Source organism: Natrix helvetica (genome assembly GCF_964273705.1).
Source record: "Natrix helvetica genome assembly, chromosome: 1".
Lineage (NCBI taxonomy): Eukaryota > Metazoa > Chordata > Lepidosauria > Squamata > Natricidae > Natrix > Natrix helvetica.
This window is the reverse complement of record NC_138548.1, coordinates 238,902,849-238,922,074: the sequence shown is the minus strand read 5'-3', so window position 1 is coordinate 238,922,074 and position 19,226 is coordinate 238,902,849. Positions and strand designations below refer to the sequence as shown.

Sequence of the window (19,226 nt, the reverse complement as noted above, 5' to 3'; positions counted from 1 at the left end):
AAGTCTTTAAAAACCTGCTACGTCATCTATTTGCTGAAATGCTCCATAAAGTTTGTTATTATGCTTGAGGTGTTTCTCAAGCAGGAGACATGAAACGACCATAATGTCTTGTGAAGCGTGACATTGTTTTCAAAACACATCTTCAGCCCTAACAAACTTTTCTGGAGTGCCTTGATTAATACACGGTGGACTGGAGGTCATGCCAAGTTCAGGGGCTACATCCTTCAGCCAGATAGCCTTTCGTAATGGCAGCAATTTTTCTGCTATTCCCGGAAATGGCAGCCCGAGCAAACCGCACCTCCATGAATTATTTAGCTGCCCGGAGTGCTCTGCTGTGACCTCTCTTAGTCCTTGGGACAGGCTAGAGGGAGGGGGGATAGGGAGAGAGAATTGCAGGAACTGTCTTGTTAGTTGGTAAACATTTTGATCTGTTTTCTGATAGGTCTGCCATTGGCATCTTTCCTTCCACCAGATTACGGGGCAATCGGATGTGAATGAGTGTTTTCATAGTGTAACCCAAATTCTTGGCCTGTACAGTTCTCTCCCAGCTGAACCAGCTTCCCTCTAAGGGGGCAGAATTATTACTGTTGTAAATTCCTCTCGGCTTGGATCACAATGACCTTCAAGCCTCTGTTCCAGGGCTGCTCTATATCTCACCATTTATGAGGTGGCCCTGTTCTGGTTACAACACTATTTTATGCATGAATGGCTGCCTGGCAGGTCCTAGCTGCAGTATGTCAAAATAAAAAAGGCTCAGCTTCTGAATCACGCATCCAGGATTTAACACTCCTTTTTATGGCTCCACCCCTTTAATCAGAAGGCTCTCTACTTGGAAAGATAAAATAAGTGGGGAGAAAAAAAGAAGCTTTTCTTGGCTGTGTTGGCACAATATGTTTACTCATAGTTAACTACTGTTTATTAAATGAACACAATTCTCTGGGTTTGTCCTGAACTGTACATTTGGCATGTACTCAACAGTCACACAAAATGGACTAGCTTAAAAAGTGGTTGGCTAATTTATAGCTCATAAAATACATTCTAGAAGGGAGGCTTTGAAAGAAATGAGTTATCTTTAGTAAGTCAACGGTTACCACCTATGGTAACTGCTCCCAGTTGCTAGGATAGTTCTTTATTCAAGGTCTAAAGTTGAGGAGGACAAATAGTAAAGGAATGCTTTTGCCCTTACCCTCTATTTATTCAGTCCCCAGAAATGTTTGGCTTAACTACCGATGAAAAGGTTAGGCAGAGATGAGTAATGTGCCCAAAATTACAATATGAATAGGAGGTATAGATAGAAGTGACAGAAGTCTTCAGCATTCTTCTCAGCAGTACTAATATCACAGCTGGAGAGAGAGAGACATTCCCTAAAACCATTTTGATTATGCATCCGTGTCTTGATTTTTTAAATTGTCTCCAAAAATAGTGGGTTTGATGCCAGGCTTTTATAGGAACTTTTCAGGTTTTTAATTGCATCTAATTTGGAAGAGTGAGTCATTCCTATCAACAATATATCTCAAGAAAGTGATGTGACTCCCTGAAAAGCTGCTTGAGTTCCTTGCTAAACGTTTCAGAAAATATTCAATGGCTGACAAATGTTTCCCCACTTTCAACAAACAAAATTTGTTGAAGCACCTAGGAAGCAAGCATCGAGAGTTATCTAAAGATGCCTTAGCTTGAAAGAAACAAAACCAAAAGTACTATAAGCCATGGGAAGAGTTCCTGAACACCAGGAAACCAACCAAAGCTGCTGGGTTTTCATTATAGCAAATATGTCAGCTGTCTTAAATATGCAATAGCTGTCATGAAAAGTCTGTTTATGGGAAGAAGAGACCAAAGAATTGGGGGGGGGGGGGAGAGAATCTATTGCGGAGAACAGGGACTGGATGCGGAAAAACAATACCCAGCTTGGTATTGGTGTGTCGTTCTAACAAGAGCAAAAATACTTTGCACTTGGAAAATCTTTCTCTCCACGATTTGCTGCTGTGGAATACTACCTTTAAGCCATTACTACAATTGATACATAATCAGCAGAACTTCAAGAACCACGGAGATTCTGAAATTACTGGATGGAGGTTAGTAGCAATTAACTTTTCTCTGCAGTTGGCGACACCAAGTTGCCAAAGCGACAAACACTACCCTAGGGGGTTCTGGGGTTTATCCTGGCTCTCTACTGCCAACACATTCTCAAGGCTTCATGGGGCTTATTTGCTGCTACATTTAGAATTATATCCAGACTGTCTATGGGTCAAGGAGTGTTTTATCAGCCCAGCCTCCCTCTGACTGGCGTCTACTTCCAAGTATGTAACTATGTCATTTTACCCTGTTTCCCCCAAAATAAGACCTCCCTGGATAATAAGTCCAATTGGGTTTTTGAGCACATGTGCTAAAATAAGCCCTCCCCGAAAATATTGCTACACAGCAGCAGCCATGAGGTGACCCCACTCACCACCTCCTGCACCTCAAAAATAATAAGACCTCCCCAAAACTAAGGCCAAGTGCTTATTTTGGGGGTCAAAAGAAAATAAGACCCTGTCTTATTTTCGGGGAAACACGGTAGGAATTATAGGGGCAAACTGAGGATCAGCACATTTGGATTGCAAAATCACAGAACTGGAAAGAAATTTGGAGGTCATTTAGTGCAACATCTTGCTTTGATTTAGTTTTTGTTATTACATTCTTTCCATTGTCCTTGTCCTTGTCTTTTTCTTCTTTTTTCCCCTCACATTTGGAGACCATGCCCAGCAATTCTACTTTCATGAAAAAGTGAGTTTTGGTAAGTGCTGGATGAGAAAAACAGTACCAGTACCAAGTACCAATGTCATCCTGGACATTTATACACGAGAATACTAAAAAACGAACATTTCTGAACACCCAGTTCCTTCAAATGCATTAACAAGCTGCTAATGTGGAATGTTAGGTAACCAATAACTAGCACAGAAATAGTTGAAGCTGCTAGATATTTTTATGATAGAAGAGTTTTCAAACTGAAAATTTTCACATTTTCTGTCCACAATGTATTTGTAGTTGATCCCTAAGGATTTAGGGAACGAGCTTACTGAATAATCTATGTTATCCTCTGTCTTGTGTTTGGTGTTAAACATTACGCTGATTCCTGGAGTGTCTGGAAATATTTAACCTGTTAGGCTATTGTCAAGCCAAACATAATCCAAGCCAAACCTTGTTTAATCATTATTTTTTAGAAGCTTGTTGGAGTCTTAGGCGAAATTAGGTGAACTGGGAATTGTACATTTATCTTGGCAGTTTTTTCTTTCCTACTAGGAGTCTTAACTGGAAGGACGACAGAACTGATAAGGAGGTTGTTTTAAACTATACTGATTCTGTTTTTGGTTTTGCTTGTTGAAACCAAATGTTGATTAAGAACAATAATCCTAGCAGACATCCAGTATCACTGTCCTCTTTCCCAAGATCTCTTTACTCCGGTTCTGTTAAACAATTCAGGACATTCCCAGTGGTGGATTGTGGTTGACATCAGCTCTGGCCTTTTGGGATGCCATGAATTATATTTGATAGCTATTGTGGTTTATTTCTGGATCCGTTGCACTTGAGCCAGTACCTTCTCTCTCTCTCAGTCCAACTCACTTTACATAGTGGTTGTTATGAGGAAAATAGGAGGAGGGAGGAGTAGTGGATAGGTTTGGCACTTTGAGTTATTTAAAGGTAAATGTTCCCCTCACACATATGTGCTAGTCATTCCTGACTCTAGAAGGTGGTACTCATCTCCGTTTCAAAGCCAAAGAGCCAGCGCTGTCCAAAGACATCTCCGGGGACATGTGGCCAGCATGACTAAACGCCGAAGGTGCACAAAACGCTGTTACCTTCCCACCAAAGGTGGTTCCTATTTTTCTACTTGCATTTTTACATGCTTTCAAACTGCTAGGTTGGCAGAAGCTGGGACATGTTACGTGAGCTCACTCCGTTACGCGGCATTAGGGATTCGAACCGCTGAACTACTGACCTTTATGATCAACAAGCTCAGTGTCTTAACCACTGAGCCACCGTGTCCTTTTTATTTAGTTATTTATAACCACAATAAAGGTGTAGTATAAACAGTGGCGTAGCGTGGGTTGTCAGCACCCGGGGCAAGGCAAGTAATTTGCGCCCCCTGCACCCCCCACGCTACGCCACTGCTGGCACCCCCCCTCCACAGTGGGCGGCGACCCGGTGGCTCGGATCGGATTTGCGCCCCCCCAGATGTTGCGCCCGGTGCGGCCGGCCCCCCCTGCACCCCCCACGCTACGCCACTGAGTATAAATAATAATGATCATAAAATCATAAGTACCATACCAAGATCTAGGCATTCTAGGAAACATCTATTTTTGCAGAGTGATGAATATGTGTGCAAATAACAACCAGAGGGGAGAGTACCTGTTTCATTCTCAGACCTTTATTCTTAATATAAGAATAAAGGTCTGAGAATGAAACAGGTACTCTCCCCTCTGGTTGTTATTTGCACACATATTCATCCATCAACTAGCCTCCATCAACAAATGTTAACACGCCCTCCTGCAAATATTCTGATTTGCATGAAGGAACCATTTAGATTGTAGGAAGTTAGCACCCACCCCTCTCCTAGGAAAATGAAATATTTTAGGAAATGAGTGCCTGCACAGAAAGACAGTGCAGTAGTAGGAACAGAAAGAATAATAGGCCTGACAAAGCCTCATCTTGACGTTTCACTGCTAGGTGATTAGCCCAATGGAAAACAACAAGCCTGCTGTTTCCTTACCGCAGCTGAGGTGGCCCGCTAACCATTTCTTGAAAGTTCTCCTTGGCAGGATGAAACCGGTTCCAAGTGATCTATAGCCTCCATCAACAAATGTTAACACGCCCTCCTGCAAATATTCTGATTTGCATGAAGGAACCATTTAGATTGTAGGAAGTTAGCACCCACCCCTCTCCTAGGAAAATGAAATATTTTAGGCAATGTTAAAATGGCAGAATATTTCCCCTAAAAGGGAGGCAGAAACTCAGCCCCCCCCCCCACACACCTTTGTCAATGGGCCAGTCTATTCTACATAACAAAGATCTACCTCCTTCAGGCAGAACCATAGTAGGAATTGCCCAAAGCCCTTTCATTACATCATTACCCAACCAATCAGAATACAAGCTCAAATTCAAAGGCCCAGAGAGGGCATAAAACCAGGGTACTCTCTGCATCTCTTCCCTTTTCCCCCCAGGATCTCAAACCATGTGGTTCTGTCCACTGTTGAAAACTATCTTTCCAAGCAGCCTCCATGTTTCCAGTGTCTTTCTTCCCACTTGGAACTGAACTCAGATAGACATTTCCTCCAACAAGGTGATACTAAACTTTGGCCATTTTAAGATGTGTGAACTTCAACTCCCATAATTTCTTAGCAAGCATGGGGAATTCTGAGAGTAGGTCTACATTTCTTTAAAGTTCCAGGGGCTGAGAAACACTGTCCTAGCAGGTGTGCAAGATGTACAGTCTCAAGTTGGCCCTTTGTTCCTTTTCCCAGTCCTTTGCTTCCCCATGGATATTCTCTCCCACCTGGCCAAAGTTCTGTTGGAAGAAATGTCCTTCTGGGTTCAGTTCCAAGTGGGGAGAAAAACACTGGAAACAGGGAGGCTGCTTGGAAAGATGGTTTTAAGGGTGGACAGGACCACATGGTTTGAGGTCCTGGGGAAAAAGGGTGATCACATGCCTTGAAGATCTTGAAGAAAAAGGGAAGAGATGCTGAGAGTGCCCTGGTTTTATGCCCTCTCTGGCCTTTGATCTTGAGCTTGTATTCTGATTGGTTATCAGACTCCCATGGGGCCATGCAGGGGCAACTCTGTAGGTTGTCTTTTGAGTCCCAAGCTTGGGTGAGCTGTTGCTGGGTAATGATGTAATGAAAAGACTTGTTATGCCTCTGCCTGAAGGAGGTAGATGTTTGTTATGTAGAATAGACTGGCTCAGGGCTTAATGGCCTATTGACAAAGGTGTAGGGGCTGAGTTTGTGCTTCCCTTTTAGGGGGAAATATTCTGCCCTTTTAATATTTCCTAAAATATTTCATTTTTCTAGGAGACGGATGGGTGCTAACTTCCTACAGTTCTTAGACTAATGGAAGTGCATGGCACCATTTTTCTGCTTCCCTGTACTTGCCCTACACTTCGTTTATCCTTTAGTTAAGTGTTCTGTTCCTCTTTTTATTATTATACATATCTTGAACAGATATCTCTCTGATCAAATAATAATTCAAGATTTCCAGACTGGCTAAACCATAAGCATTCTATTGCATAAATTACCTTGGAGAACTATAACATTCTGCTTACTAAGAATTCTGAAGTTTGCATAACTAAAGAAACGGCTGATTGGTTCTTGGTCACCCTATCTCTCCTTCAGTGACGTGCGGTGAGGGTTATGGCTGGGGAGGCTGGTGACGTCATCAGGAAGGCGGGGAATGGGACCACGTGTGCAGACCACGTGTGCAGACCACGTGGTCTCGTTCTCCACCTTCCTGAGTGAACATTAAGGGGACCGCGGCATAGCATTACTTCCTCCACCGGCACCAGTCCCTTTCACCCCGCTCAAGCCTTGCCGCCTGCAGCCACCGCCCGCCCTCGCTGCTCCTTTCGTTGCTTGCCCGCCCGCCTCTAAGGCACGCCAAAGCCTCCTTCGTCCCCCCCCAGCGCGCGCCCTTTTTATTTCCCGCGACACCCCCCCATTTCGGGAAAGCTTTCCCCATTGCCTGGGGGTTGAGGGGGGTGGCTCCTCTCCCCCCACTCCCTCCATCCCTGCCTCTCTCCTCAGCCCCAAAGCTCCGTCCGCGCGACTCACTTCCAAGGCGATGGCTGCTCCATCCCGCTCCGGCTCTGGAAGCAACCGAAGATCAGGCTGCGTCGCTCGCTCGCTCGCCGGACTGCTTCGGCGCCATTCTGGCTACCTTCGTCCATCCGCACCCGGGAGATGCGGAAGCAGTCCGGTGGACGAGTGACCGAAGATCTCGCTGCCTCGCTCGCTCGCTCGCCGGACTGCTTCGGCGCCCGGGAGACGTGGAGGCAGAAATGTTGTCGGCCTCCCGATGACGAAAGCAAGCGACTGGTTCGTCATCCGGAGGCGCCGACAACATTGCTCCCTCCGCGTCTCCCGGGCGCGGCCGGACGGATGTATATAATATTATATATAGTATATAATATTATATACTATTATTCCATGAAGAGAGGTGAGGCCCTGCCTCCCCTGCCTCTACTGACCGCACGTCACTGCTCTCCTTCCACCAGTCCGTTTCCAGGGCAGGAAATCATTTCCCCCCTCCAGCCAACCACTTCTTTTCCTCTCTGAAGAGAGAGAAGGCAAAACAGTCTGTACCTACTTTAGCATAATGACCAGAACTCTGCTCCCAGACCCCAAAGAAAATGTGGAGAACAAATTTAAGTGAGATATCACAATGCACAGCTCTTTTTTCCAGCTAAGGAAAACCAACTTCTACCCTGACAGTAACTGGGGTGAATCTCTGTGAGAGCAGCAACCCCATCTTGAGAAGGGGGGGAAGGAGCAGTATCATCTAAAAGGAGCAGGTCAAGCCTGGGAGAAAAGCATACAATTGTGGATATGTAGCCGAGCCTTAGGCCAGAGAGATTTAGATATCCATAGATTTCCATCTCTCATTCCAACTGGGTGATCCCTGTGTTATGGTGGAGGGTGGAGCTCTTTTCATATGCAGTCAAGGGTCAAAAATTCTAGATATTTTAAAACTGCTATTCCTATCTTGCTGTTCTCCTTTGCAAATCAGGACTGGGAGCCACAGCCTGGCTGCATTTGCATAATATCTTAAATCTGACTCTGGGTTTAATTTAACAGATTAACAGAGTTGGAAGGGATTTTATAGGTCATCTAGCCCCCGCCCCCCGCTCAAACAGGAGACCCTACACCATTTCTGACAGGTGGCAGTCCAATCTCTTCTTGAAAGCTTCCGGTGATGAAGCTCCCACAACGTCTGAAGGCAACTTCTGTTCCATTGGTTGATTCTCACTGTCAGAAAGTTCCTCCTTATTTCTAGGTTGAATCTCTCCTTGGTCAGTTTCCCTCCATTATTCCTTGTCTGGCCTTCAGGTGCTTTGGAGAATAGCTTGACCCCCTCCTCTCTGTGGCAGCTCCTCAAATATTGGAACACTGCTATCATGTCTCCCCTTATTTATTGAAACCTGAACTAACCAAACAAGCTGGGTTCATCTAGCTTGCTAAGACACCTAAAAGATGAAGCAAGGTCTAAGCCAGCGATGCCTCACGCACATTGTGAAGGGAGTTCCTAGGATTTACATACTGACTTGGTGAATGTATTGTGCAAATAGGGCACTGTGTCAGGTATACGTCAAGAGAAATAACAAGTAGCCTGATCTGAACAGGCCACCAATAAAGAAGAAAACAAATAGTTCTCCCTCCCAGAAGTTTCTCTTGGTGGATTTTCCAATTTCCAGTTCTCAGTGCAAGGGGCACTGAGAGGGTCTAGTGGTAAATAACTCATCCTAAAAATTTTGATGGCCCTCCAACTCAGTTTTGAGTTGATCAAGCTGTTTATTCATTCAATTAAACAAACAATGAGCCACTTTTTCCCCCTTCAATGGAACTATTTTTCTTTCTAACTGACAAGCCAGGGCTGGCCAGGTATTTGTCCTCCTTGATGCTGGTCTGTGGCAAAGCAGGTGGCAGGCAGGTGCAACAGGAGAGGAGTGCGAAATTACTGTTTTCCTTTCTTCTTTGAAACGAGGGGAATGTGGATTATTCTTTCAACTGAAATGGCCTCTTTCTCTGAGCTTCATGGGCCGTGGAGGTAGCGGTAGTTAGTGGTTAGTGAAGAGTGACATCACCAGAAGGCCATACCAAAGAGGCTTGGGAGGGTCATGCTTGAGCTCGTGCAATAAATGATGAAGGAAGAAATGCAGTTCTACTTGTTTGCTGCTTTGCTGCAGGCTGCCAAGCAGTCGTAGATCTGTCAAAGGAAGCTAAAAGAGGGTAATTTAAGCAAAGGATTTGCTTAAATTCTCTGGCCAGCTTAGTCCAAGCCAGATAAGCATGTCTATTTATTCATGAACAATGAATTAAAGGCGGCTAAACGTTGGAGAGTCAATTTGAGAAATTGTTATTGCCTTGAGGGAAAGAAGCACTATGACACTATAACCAGAGGGCCTTTCCAGCTTGCTCAGTGGAAACAGGGGGTTGGGGGGTTGGATGCTTCTATAACTTCAGAACTTGGTGGGAGGAGTCTTCCTTTTATACATAGGACGTTACAAAAATATTATTTAAGACTCTGAAAATAGTCTTCACCTGCAGTTTGCCCTATCCTGCTTGGGAATAGGTGTTACTTTCCTATAACAGGTTTATCCTGAGAGTAGCATCTTTCAACAAATTCAAATTCAAACCTTTATTGTCAGAGCACAACATGTGTACAATGAGATTGGCTGAGCCTCCCTTCGTGCACCCCCCACAACCAGGAGTAAAATGCTACCGGTAGTAAAAAAAAATGCTACTGGTTCGGGTGAACCGATATTTCCGACGATCAGCTGTGATGCACGATTTATATCAGCTGGAATCGTCAGATTCCCTGCTTTCTAGCTAATCTAAATTGTGTGCCACAGCAGATTCCCCTACCCTCACTGTTCTACTTACCTTTGGTAGATTGCTTGAGCTTGCAGATGATAACAGACTCAGAAGGCTTCAAAAATGTTCCTTTTTTAAGAGCGCGCTTGGTAGCAGACTCACCGAACTGCTAGCAGACTTCAGAGGATTTCACCACTGCCCCCAACACAATACAACTCACAGTGAAAGACAAAAAAATCCCTAGCCCGATGAATCCTACTAACAAACACCCATTCCTATTGCACCATGTGAACTTATTGCACATTGCGCCACCCCTGCAAGTCAATCGTACTATGTTGTTGTAGAGTTATTTTTCATTCAGGAGTCTGACAGCCCAGGGATAAAAACTGTTCTTCAGCCTGTTGATGTGGCTGCCTATGCTTCTATATCTCCTTCCAGGTGGTAGGAGGATAAAGAAGGGTTGACTAGAGTGTGAGTGACCAAGTGTCATCCATGCTGGCTAGAACTGCACTAGACATGTAAGCACCTCAAATCTGGAAGTCCTCAGCTGGTACGGCCTCCTTGTTTCATCCTAGCTGTGAGGGTCAGAATTTAGCTATAAATATAGCTTCTTCCTTGGCCATAAAGGAAGGCAAGAAGCCATAGCATTGACTAGACTAACTGGGACAGTCCAGAAGTCTTGGACTGTTGAGACAAGAAAACACCAGTTTATAGACATGTCCATGAAAACACCCAGAGTCAAATTCAATTTGAAGGGGTTATGAATATCCTTTCCCCATTTGCTCGAACTTACTGTGTATTATGTAGCACAGTCTCTGTCTTTTCTCACAATATTTGATGTTGGTCAGAGTGTTAAAATATTTTGTTGAATTGCCTGTATTAAATTTTCTTTGCTATTTCGATATTGTCTTTGCAAGTTTGACAAGGCATTCATGCAGGTACTTGAAGAAGGCCACAATAACCTTCATTAATTGTCATGGCTTATGGATTAAACATATCTTAACAACTTTCAAATTCTCTTCTACCACTGTTACCCCCCTTTTTTTTTTGCACATGTTCCAGTTTTTCTGAAAACCTTCTTAAAGCCTAGGATGACACAATACATGATGGGATTTAATGATTATTGAATTCAGTGAAGATATAACTCCTTGTGCCTTGGGAATTATACTTCTATTGCTATAGTCAAATCTCACTGCTGTTCCATATCCATTTGGGAACTATAAATCCTAGATAGTTTCACACATACACTTTCCAAACCAGTTATCCCCTGCCTATCCCCTACCCCCTGTACATTTGATTTGTATCCTAAGATAATAACTTTGCATTTTTTTAAAAATTAAAAAGCACTATTTTAAGTCTCTCAAACTTAAGATACGTCCTGCCTGTCAACAACTACTTCAGCTTCAACTGCAATAATACACGGCCAAACAATAGATACAAACTCAAAGTAAACCACTCCAAACTTGATTGCAGAAAATACGACTTCAGCAACAGAGTGGTCAGTGCCTGGAATGCAGTACCTGACTCTGTTGTTACATCCTCAAACCCCCAAAATTTTAACCTTAAACTGTCTACCGTGGACCTCACCCCTTTCCTAAGAGGTCTGTAAGGGGGCGTCCACTAGCAAGCCTACCGTCCTTGGCCTACTGTTCCCATTTATTTGTATTCATTTCTTGTGTATTTACGTATACCTGTTTATACTTATATCTTTATATGTTATATTCATACTTAAACTTGTTTTTCTTATACATGCTTGACAAACCAAAATAAAAAAAGATCATTTTGGATCTTATATATGCTGTCTAAAAGATTAGATATTTCACTCGTTTTTATCTTGTATAAAAATTTGCAAAGCATTATCTTTATGTTTTCATCCAAGCTGTTAATGTTGAAAAATATCACACGTGACACTTTTATCAATATTTTACCACTGTCATACTATACATATTTTAGATGTGTTTATTCTGCCTTTTATTATTTTTATGAATAACTCAAGGTGGTGAACATACCTAATATTCCTTCCTCCCTCAACAACCCTATTTGGGGGATTGGGCTGAGAGAGAGTGACTGTCCCAAAGTCACCCAGCCAGCTTTCGTGCCTAAAATGAGTCTATAACTTTTTAGTTTGGTACCTTAAATACTATTATGTCCCTAGTAACTAGCATCCCTGCCATTGACTAAAAAAAATGCCTGAAAAGAAAGGAAAGTGTCTGAACAGACTACTGATCCAAAAATGCTGTCACACAAAATGGAGAGAAGTAGCTCTGTTTTTGAATTTCTCAAATTACTTTAAATACGTGTTAATTTTAATCAAAAAGCTTCAAACCCTCTTTGTTGATGGTGGGTGATTCCAAGTTAAATAAAATTAAATTGTACTTCTTTTTCTTTGAGCCTTTTGGTTGCCCTTTTCTCCGACTTTTCCAATTGTTCAATATCCTTTCTCAAGTGAATAGATCAGTAGCCGGCAGTTCAAGTATGACAAAAACCTTCATTATTATTAAGACAGTAACAACAAAAGTTAAGCAGACTTGTAAGTTGCCTTGTCTATACAAAACAAATCTAAGCATTCTCCATTTACTTGTGGAATTTATAACACTGATCCTTGTCAACAGTTTGACATGGTATAGAGACTAGGTGAGTCTGATTCATTTCAGTCAAATTGGATTAAACCATACAGAAACTTGGATTATTGAATGCATTTAAATTATCTGGGATTACGCCACAAACCGTGGCTTATGAACGGTTATAGGTACCTTCACACAGACCCTGCACAGACCTTCCAATTTGTGCATGGATCTAAGACCATGTGAATGTCCCAACGGGCCTACTTCCCGTGTCTGAAGCTGAACTATATGCCTCTGTCTGTGCCTCTGGGAGAAAGCATGAGTTGATGCTTGGCGGGACGTAGCTGGCTTTCCTCCCAGGCAGTGGTGCTTGGAGCTATTTGGGGAGCAGCCAGATTGACAGGCCCTCCAAAAGGGTGTGAAAGAAGCTTTTCAAAGGAGGCGAGAGAAAAACACTCAGAGAAACCCACCTAAAGGCAAATATTTATGGGAGTGGAAAGTTAGGGGTGAGGAGTGAAGAATGTTGGAATTTTGAAAGTGTGGAATGGATTATCTGGCTCAGAGACATTCACCGCACAAAGGGATTGCTTGCTTGAAACAATTCTGCTGGTTCCACCCTTCTAAACCCACATGTTGTTACATGGATATTACAGTGCTACTTTTCTCTCTTTGATTTCTAGGGCGTGGCTTCTTCAAGACCTCCTTGTCTTTTGCCTTCAGTAACAGGGAAATCAATGCACACAAACATCCCTTCTTGCTTTCTTTAAATACTGTGTATACACTGCCCTTGCTATGGAAGAATCAGAATCAGAACAGATATGGTAAATAAGAGCTGGGGATAAACCAGACATTTGTCTTTCTGCCATATACTAAAGACATTCCACTGAGGTGGAACACATCTCAAAATGGCAGTGAATGTCTGTCCTTGCCCTTGACAGATGGCTCACCTCCCTGAATAAGGATGAGAGTTGTAAGACCATAAAACAAAAGGAGGACGAAGGCTTCCCTTCTTCCTCCCTTTCCCAAACAATTCATTACTTAAAAATAAAGAATGAAAACAAAGCATCTCTGAATGAAGCTACTTCACTACCTCCCCACCCCCCCCCTTTTTTTGAAGGAACTCAGGGACACAAAGGAAGTCCTTGTCGTCCATCATCTTGGTGCACCCAAAGGCCCACGGAATCCACATTCAGCAAAAGCGGGGCTGTTTGCAGAAGGATGATGATAATCTCCCTAAACTGAAGTCCCAGCCCAGACCCCCAGGGGTTTCAGAGTCAATTCCAAAGCAGTGTCCTTCTTTGATGGTTGGGTACATTGGAACCTGTAAGAGATGAGCACTTCACGGACAGTACGTCGGAAAGTCTTGCTGACAAAGCAGTAAAGGAAGAAGTTGATGGAGGTATTGAGCATGGCTACCATGTTGGCCACATCCAAGGCCAGGTGTACTCGCCAGTCTTGATTGACTGACGCCACGTAGAGGTGGTAGATCATGACAAATGTCCGTGGAGCCCAGAGGACAATGAAGACAGTGGTGACAGCCAGCAAAATGGCTGTGGTTCTGCTGAGGCGGCGGTTGGGATTTCCTGATCGCTTGAGCTTGCAGATGATAACAGAGTTTGTCATCAGAAAGACAGTGCAGGGAATGAAGTAGATGATGAAGCAATGAAGCCACTTCAGGACTTTGTCCATAGTGCTGGGTGGGTAGACATCATGCCAAACATCCAGCCACCAGTAGAAAGGGACTCCAGTAGCCAGTGAGACTGCAAACACGGCAGCAATTATCTTCTGGGTGCGTTCTGGGTAGGAGACAGCCCTATACTGCAGGGGATGGCAAAGGGCCACGTAACGGTCCATAGTCAACAGTACCGTCACCCAGATTGAGGCGTGATTGGCCGTGAACTGCAAGATGTTGATTGCATGGGCAAAGGCACCTGGCACATCTCGGGCCAAGATGGCTGCCTGCACGATGAAGCCAGCAAAGACCACAAAGACCTGGGTCAGGATGTCAGAAGCGGTGAGGGCCAAGAGGTAGCAGTACGAGGATTTCTGGGTACGAGCAGCAAGACGGGAAAGTGCAGCGGCAGTTAAAATGTTAACTTGAACAAGGAAGAAAAGATAACAAAAAGGTAGTAAGCTTTTAAAAGTGCTTTAGGATGAATTAGTATTTGTATACATAGCTGTGACTAATATTTGGTTTCTGTAAAATTGACCCAAATGGCCGCCATTTAGCTTATTCTCCTTGACGGGGCTATTATCAAGGTAAAATAAGGCTGGGAAAGATAACAAACAGGATTTCGGAAGGAGGACTAGATATACAGTAATTGTATTGGGGACCCAATTATACAAACGAAATAGGAAGTAGGACAATGTCACCCCTTAGAAGTAATCCAGACAAAAAGAAACAACCACGAGTACTAGAACTATCTTTATTGTTGCAAGTCTGAAAGTACATTTCTCTCTCTCCTTACCTTTACCAAATCCAAGAAATTTGGGGTGGGGGAGGGGATTCCTTTCAGAGATGTTCAGAGGTAAACAGCTCCAAATACGACCGCAGAAAATACGACTTCAGCAACAGAGGGGTCAATGCCTGGAATGCTCTACCTGACTCCATTGTTACATCCTCAAACCCCCACAGTTTCAACCTCAAACTGTCTACTGTGGACCTCACCCCATTCCTAAGAGCTCCGTAAATGGGGCGTGCATAAGCGCACCAGCATGCCTACCATCCCTGTCCTACTGTCCCCATTTATTTGTATTCATTTCTTTCATTCATTCCCATGTTTATATTTATACCTGCTATCTGGTCCATGTTTGACTAACTAATAAATACAAATAAATTCAAATGTTTGCTCTGGTCTCATTCCTTCTGTGAGCTAAGCTGCCTCTTATCTGACCAATCCCTACTTTGCAGCTCTTCCTCCTTCTGTCTCTCACACATGTTCTTACATACGAATAACAGAAGAACAGAGTTGGAACAGACCTTGGAGGTCTTCCAGTCCAGCCCCATCCTCACCCTGTACCATTTCAGACAATGGTTGTTCAATCTCTTCTTAAAAACCTCCAGTGAAGGAGCACCAACTTTTGGAGGCAAGTCGTTCCACTGATGAATGGAATGTCTTCCCTCCAGAAGCTGTGTGTGCTCCAACACTCGAAGTTTTAAAGAAAAGATTGGACAGCCATTTGCTCGGAATGTATAGTGTATAGTACAGTGAGTGCTAACATTTCAAAACAGATGAGGCTAGTTCCTATGAATGGCTAAAGTAATGCCAGGCGCTTTGTGAAAACAAATTATTTTCAGTATTGCTGGCATTGTAGATGCAAACACTAATGGAGTTGTGGGGCAAGCAGATTTCATATTTTTTCTCTCTGAGCCAACCATCCCACTTTCCCTTGGTAAGGACTCATAAAACCGCCTAGAAGGCCCATCAATATTCTCCACATCTTTGTGAGATGATAGCTCCCTCTCGTGGTCATCTTGAAGTTAACACTATGATGGGCCCATATGAATAAAGTTGTACCTAATAAACTTCTTACCGTCCTGTAGCCATGCTTAAAAAAAAAATCCTGACAAATGCATTAAAATGTTGGTGTAAGAAATGAAGTTGGATTTCCTTTTGCTAAAAAATAATAATAGGTAGACATCGGAGAATGCACTGATCTCCTGTACTGAATAGGTTATTGGAATGACTGGATGGCATCCAAAGTTTGTGCTCTTAACATTTTATGATTTTGTTTGTACTAATGTTGATGAAAAAAAAAATTCTGCTAAAAGGATTTTGATGAAAATACACAAGAAGTTGACAAAAGTTGTGATGATCGTGGGATATTAGTCAAAGTGTTGGACCAAATTCCAGAGAGATCTAGAATCTAGACCAGTGATGGTGAACCTTTTAGGCACAGAGTGGTCAAAGCGGAAGGTGTGCGCCAGACCGCCAGAAATCCAACGATCAGCTGGCTGGTGCACATGCACACCTTGATGACCAGCTGGCCAGTGCTCATGCATGCATCGGAAACCTGACAACCAGCTGCCTGAGCTGGGGCGATGGTGCATGTGCCGACAGAGAGGGCTCTGTGTGTCACCTCTGGCACGTGTGCCATAGGTTGGCCATCACAGATCTAGACTATCTCTGAAGAAAAGTTCCCTAGGTGAGTTTGGATTGATGACAGTCTTATTGTTTTATGGGGGGAAATGCTGTAAGAGGTTTGAAGCATGATACACTGGCAGTTTCCAGGTTAAAAACAATTGACTAACAACTGAACAATTGATAACTTATGAACAGACTGACAATTCTTCCTTGAGCTAAAGAACTGCTGAAGCCAAGCAATGTTTTCGTGAGCCACCGAAACTGTGCACATTTAACAAATAGTGTCTTTTCAATGGTTCATGGAAATATTGTGTGGCTTCAGCCGTTGATCGGCTTGAGGAAAGAGAATGTTGTCTGCCAGTTTTAGTAACAGGCAGTCCATCTGTAAGTATGAATTCTGACTTAAATGCAAATTCGAATTAAACACAGGAACGGAACTTGCTCATAACCTGGGGAGGGCCTGGATTGCTTTGAGCTCTTGAGCAAAAAGCAGCATATAAATCTAACCACAAAATAAAACAGGTTTAGTAATATAAACTTTATTAAGGGATTTTACTATAATCCCTATATACTGCATCTTGAACATTCCTAGAAAAATACCCCCAGTCCTTACTGGAACAATACATCGTGCACAGTATTCCTTTATATATCAGTTCTATGGGAATTCTGCAGTCCATTTTTTTTGGGGGGGGGATACTTTAACATCGCTCCCACTCTAAGTACGAATGTTTTCTATTTGTCACTTACCAATATAATATGTGAATGCTGGTAAGAGATAAGCACTTTGTAATAATCAGTGAATCCCACTGCAGTTACATGTAAAGAAAAACATTAAACCCTTCTGATTTTAAAATGAAGGGCTCAGTTATTTTCCTTCCAGTTATAATCCTTGCCTGAAAATATACCTTCTCAAATTTGGCTGGATGTATTTTATTTTTCTTGCTTTGTAGCAGCTGTTCACTTTGGTTTGTCAGCCTTTTGCAGCTCGCACTGGTTTGTTTGTATTTCACCTCTGTAGGACATATCAAGGGCAAGACTTCCATTTCCATCTCCTATTCTCTCTGATAGCCTTTGGCTCCTATTTCCAACTGTTTTCTCCTGGTAGCCACTAAAGGCAAATCTTTCTCAGTGGGATCCATTTTTTTTTCTTGGCAGACTTTCCCACAAAAAAATATCTGAGTCCCTCCTTCTGCAGGCTTTTAAAATGTGATTTGGCTTCTGGACTGTATTTGTTTCAGTTGATATGATGGAGTTTTTATTGTGCCCGTTTGCATATTTAGAGTAGAATAGAATAATAGAGTTGGAAGGGACCTTGGAGGTCTTCTAGTCCAACCCCCTTCTCAGGCAGGAAACCCTATACCATTTCAGACAAATGGCTATCCAACATCTTCTTAAAAATGTCCAGTGTTGGAGCATTCACAACTTCTGGAGGCAAGTTGTTCCACTGATTAATTGTTCTAACTGTCAGGAAATTTCTCCTTAGTTCTACGTTGCTTCTCTCCTTGATTTCTATCCATTGCTTCTTGTCCTACCCTCAGGTGCCTTGGAGAATAGCTTGACTGCCTCTTCTCCCCCCCCCCCCCATGTGTCTTCCTGGCAGTACTACCCAGGCACTTAAACAAATAATTCTAAAATCTCTCAACTACCAGTTATTGTTGTTGTTGCTGCTGCTGTCTACCTACCTCCTCCTACCTGCTGGAAGTACGCATAAACACGTCTCACTGACACACCTATGGAGCTGTCGGATTTCTTGATTTTTGTCTTACCAGGCAAACCCACACACAGCAGGATGCAGTAGTAGAGGAGGGCCCCTATGCTGACCATGCAAGGCGATATCTCCCTCTCATCTGGGTCCTTGGCATTGCTTCCCCAGGCGGGATCACTTTTGTTCATCTTCTCTTAGTGCCTTCCGGCTACGAGGAGACCAAGGACAACGGGGTTAAAAAAATACAATAGAATCCTTGCTTACAATAGCAGAAATCTCACCGATCCTGGACTGTTGGCTGCAGGAAATTGTTCCTTGTTGTTTTTTTTAAAAACATGGATAGCAAAACAGGGGTGCCACTGAATGAATCAATATAGCTATAGGCAATGATTGATTTCGTTTGACCCACATATTTCCCCGTAGTCGTCATTATCCTGGCAATTCTATAGCCTTCCAATTGAGAAAAGTTTTTTCCCCTTGGTGTGTATGTAAAGAGAGATTTGCTGGTGTACAATGAAGCTTCTAAAGAAGAGGTCAAAGACAACTTCTGCTCCTCTTCTGTTAAGTCACTTAGGTGTGGGAAACAAGAGCACCTAGAGATGTAAAGCTAAAGGACAGAATTATAGTGCCCTCTCCAAAACTCAGGATAGAGAGACATCATGAAGGGATTAATGAATGTTCCGTTATATTGTCGGGCATTTAGCAAGCTGCCCAAAGATGTAGACAGATGCCAATATGGTGGGCATGCTGGAAATAAATGACTACATTTAAATACAAGAGGCATTCAACCAACTCTGAGATATATTCTGTTCCATTTTGCTAGTGCCTTCTTTCTTTCTTTCCAGTGGTTAGTTTATTAGCTAGGAAACTGCAATGGGTTCCCTGCCTTAACAAAAGAGTTGGGCTAGGTAGCCTCTGAGTTTCCTTCAGGTAGAATGATTCTGTTTCTCTATTTCCAGACAGTGAGACCTAGAAGGAGAGTCTTGGGGTGCACTATTCCCCTCTATGGACCAATCCCCTATTTCACTCTTTCCTAGCAAGTGGCAACTTTCTATCCATCCGGCTTCTGAGGTTGGGAGAACTAAGCAATGTAACGACATAGCTCAAGGGAATGCAGTTATCTTTCCTCTTGCTAGATCAGGCTAGATCAGGGCTCCAGTCCAGTTCCCTACGTGCCATCTCCTTAAAGATGCAATCTGGTGTAAACTTACCTGGATGCTTTGGTGGCAGAAATTGTTGTCCTGTGTTCGCCAGCTCTGCAAGTGGTCCTGCTGATTCTCCCCAGTAGATGATGTCTGAAGGTCCTCCTCCC

The 19,226-nt window shown here is 43.2% G+C and overlaps 1 protein-coding gene across 1 annotated transcript; it reads right to left on the bottom strand.

Moving 5' to 3' along the window:
* Window positions 1-12,204: 12,204 nt before the first annotated feature.
* Window positions 12,205-19,148, bottom strand: GPR142 (G protein-coupled receptor 142). Its single transcript, XM_081938743.1, has 3 exons — window positions 19,126-19,148; window positions 17,976-18,122; window positions 12,205-14,220 (listed from the first exon to the last, which is right to left on the bottom strand). Exons 2-3 carry the CDS (start codon window positions 18,100-18,102, stop codon window positions 13,358-13,360), a joined length of 990 nt encoding a protein of 329 aa, XP_081794869.1. The 5' UTR covers window positions 18,103-18,122; window positions 19,126-19,148; the 3' UTR covers window positions 12,205-13,357.
* Window positions 19,149-19,226: the final 78 nt, after the last annotated feature.